At 32.2% G+C, this 3,820-nt stretch overlaps 1 protein-coding gene across 1 annotated transcript in view; it reads right to left on the bottom strand.

Moving 5' to 3' along the window:
* Positions 1-3,820, bottom strand: part of LOC136089047 (plasma membrane calcium-transporting ATPase 4-like) — a 35,419-nt gene extending 31,599 nt beyond the window's left edge. The window contains 1 exon segment of the mRNA XM_065814583.1: positions 2,360-3,820. Within this exon segment, the coding sequence (XP_065670655.1) occupies positions 2,360-3,754 (1,395 nt within the window). The 5' untranslated portion in view covers positions 3,755-3,820.

The raw sequence follows: 3,820 nt of genomic DNA, 5'->3' as shown, positions 1-3,820 counted from the left end.
CACTAGCTAGACTTGCAACGCGTGCAGAAGAAGTATGCGGACTAGATACAACAATGCTCTTCAAATAAAGATCATCGCGATGATTTGTTTTTCGTACTCCCTTGCAGTTGGAACGTCGTAAAACACATCCAGACCATAAAACATTCTCAACGGCACCTCTAGAAATCTTCAGTTTCTTTGCAATATCACGCTGAGAATAACGCTCAGCATTCAATGTTACAATTTGCCCCTTGACAAAATCATTAATATCTGGCTTTTTCCCCATTATCACACTAAAATAAGCAATAACAGCATTATAGTTTTTCAGCAAGAAATCATGAAATTTAATTAAATACTAAGCCAAACACGTGTACAATATGCATAACACAAATAATAATGACGTCATATATAAACAAGCCGAACGGCATGACGTTGTTCTTACTTTTTTATACATATTTCATTTTACAACAAAATGATCAGGTGACTTTAATTCAATGGCCACTAGTGTACATTTTTTTGCTAATCTCAAACACTTTTAGGTCGGCAGTTAGGTCGGCATTGCTGAATGCCGACCATAGTTCCGAGGGTTGTATATATATATATATATATATAGCGGGTGATGTGGAAGTTATCGGACAAATGCTACTATTATTATTTGAGCATAATAATTAGTTTTTGTGGTTTTATGCGTAGGCGTAACCGTTCTATAAAGTATAAACTTTATTATTTGAAACACAATTATTTAAAATGAGGTTAAATGCAGCTGAACGAGAATCTTTTTGAAAGCGACTAAAAATGTTTTTTGTAAATAAACCTAATATAAAAATATAAAAAATCGTAAATCATTTTGAAAAGGAAGGATTCGCTCGAAGTACAATATATAATATCCTAAAAAGACTTGAAACTGTTCAATCGTTTTCTGATAGAAAGCACCCTGGTCGTCTGACATCCTGGACTAGAGAAAAGAAAGCCGAATTAACGAGACTTGTCAACAATCGAAAAGGGGTCAGTCAGAGAAAAATAGGTATTAAATTCGGTGTAAATCAATCGACAATTGGTCGTCAGTTAAACAAAAATGAATATTAAATATAGAAAACGTGAAAAGACTCCAAAATACACTATAGAACAACAAATAAAGGCAAAGAAAAGAAGCAGGAAACTAGTTAACCAACTCTATAACACAAAATCTCTTCTAGTCATCGATGGCGAGAAATACTTTTGTTTTGCATGGGACAACATGCGTGGAAATTCTGGATACTACACAAACAACAAAAAGACATGCCCAGAAAATGTTCGTTTTATAGGAAAAGAGAAATTTCCCAAAAAAATTTATTTTTAAGGTGGATAGCCATATCTGACCGTGGTATGTCCGAGCCATTGTTTCGCACTTCCAAGGCTGTAGCGATCAGTTCATCAATCTATATTAATGAATGTTTAGAAAAACGACTTCTTCCATTTATTCACAAGTATCATGGAGAATTTAACTATTTATTTTGGCAAGATTTAGCAAGTTCTCATTATTCTAAAGATTCTATAAATTGGATGGACCAATGTGTCTATTACGTTGATAAAGAATCCAATCCCCAAATGTACCTCAAGCACGACCAATTGAAAATTTTTGGGGACATTTGGCACAGAAGGCTTACGAGGGAGATTGGCAAGCTTCAACAGAGCAAGTTTTGATTGATCGCATTAAACTAAAACTACAAGAAATTGATTTAAACTTTTTACAGTAGCATATGAAAGGCGTCAGAGCAAAATTGAGATCAATTGCAGATGGTGGTGTTTTTTCATATAAAAAATAATATATTTTTATTAAAAGATAAATGCTTTATTTAAAAAAAATATAATAGCAGTTTGAGTTTTTATTTATAAATAAGTTATTGACGTTTTTCCGATAACTTCCGCATCACCCGCTATAGCCCTCGGAATTATGAAAAATGAAGTCAGCAATCTTTTGCCAACCTTAAACTATTAGAGGTTGATATAACGTCAGCAAAAAAAGTTTGACACAACAGTTTTAACATAAAGCATAGAAACCAGGTCAGCAATTTTTTGCTGACCTCAAATACTTTGAGGTCAGCAGTTAGGTCGACATTGCCAAATGCCGATCCTAATTCCGAGGGCTGTATAAATGAGTTCTTCTATCAACAATATCAATATAAGAACACAGTTTCATAATTTTGTTTTGGCGCTTTAATTCTTAAAATGTGTATTTGTGCATTTTTGTGAACATAAATTCAAAAAATGAAGAGAAACAATGAATAGTGATAAAAAAAATTATACTCGTTAAGTTATCAAAAATTTTTATACTCTTAAAAAAATCATAATAATAAATAGAATTATTACAACAATAAAAATTCTTAATTAAATATTTTACCTTAATCCTGGAGCCATAGCTACTATTTATAGATACACTCTGACAAAATAGGTCAAGAAACTCTTGTTTTAATGACCCATGAGCTGGAACTGCTTTGTAGTAAGATCCCTGAATGTAACTTTCCACGACAGTCATTCGATTTGTTGTCAAGGTACCTGTTTTATCAGAGCAAATTGCTGTAGCATTACCCATTGTTTCGCATGTATGTAGATCACGTACAAAATTATTATCTATTAACATTTTTTTTACAGAATAAACTAAAGATATAGTAACAGCAGATGGCAAGTTTATAGGAAATGCAACACCCATTATGTTCATCCCAGCAATAAATGCTTTTAAGAAATCAATTAAGTGTTTATTGCTCCATCCCATTTTTTGAATGGCATAAGTTTCAATACTAAATCTCAAAATGATAACAAAAGTGATGATTACAGCAGCACCAACGCCAATCCAACCAACCATAAGTGCTAATTTTGTTAATTTAACTTGCAAAATAAATTTGGCCTTTTCTTCATTTTTTCTTTCTTTTTGTTCTTCTTTGCTTTCCTCTTTTTGAACTACTCCACATTTAGCTGGATTTTTACCTGCTCCTAGGAAAACCGTAATTATCCCTAATTTTGAGTTTGCACCTAGAGCTGTGACAATAAACTTTCCACTACCTTCCATAACATGTGTACCAGATAATAATGCAGGATTTTCTAAATTTTTTTTCACTAAATCAGATTTACCTGTTAATGAGCTTTCATCAATTTTTAGATCATTACCTTGAAGTAAAATGCCATCTGCAGGAACTAAATCTCCATAATTTAGCAAAGCTATATCACCTACAAAGAGCTCTACTACTTTCAACTTTGAAACTTTACCATTTCTTATTACATCTATAACTTGGTCATCATCTATCTTGCTTTGCAATTGTCCAAACTGCTTTTCTTTTAGCCAGTCATATAGAGCAATGACTGTGGCAACAACACCAACAATAACTAAAATAGAAAAACCCTCAATCCAACCAGTTTTAACATTGTCAATAACCATCCCTAATATAATAGAAATAATGGCACAAACAATTAAAACTCTTAAAATAGTGTCATTTAGTGCTTCCCAAAGTAGCATAAGAAAAGTTTTTGGAGCTTTTGGTTCAACGTAGTTTCTACCAAAAACTTTTCTGCGATTTTCTAATTCTCCTGGTAATCCTTGCAATCCTTTAACAGCAGAACTTCTTAAAGCTTTTACAAGACCATTTACATTTTTAAATTTGTCATTAATGGCTTCTAACACATTAGTTTTTTCCATAAGTTCTACCAACTCATTACTTGTAACACGAAAATCATTATTTGGTATATCACTCTCATCAACACCATCATCAGAACCTGTTAAATTTTTTTCTTCTTCTGCCATATCTTATAAAATAGTAAGCCTAAAAAAAAAGAGAAAAAGAAAAAAAGGTACACTTATATTGTACAG

Source organism: Hydra vulgaris, chromosome 12 (genome assembly GCF_038396675.1).
Source record: "Hydra vulgaris chromosome 12, alternate assembly HydraT2T_AEP".
NCBI classification, from domain to species: Eukaryota; Metazoa; Cnidaria; class Hydrozoa; order Anthoathecata; family Hydridae; genus Hydra; species Hydra vulgaris.
Note: the sequence above shows the minus strand (reverse complement) of the source record. Positions and strands in the feature narration are given on the sequence as shown.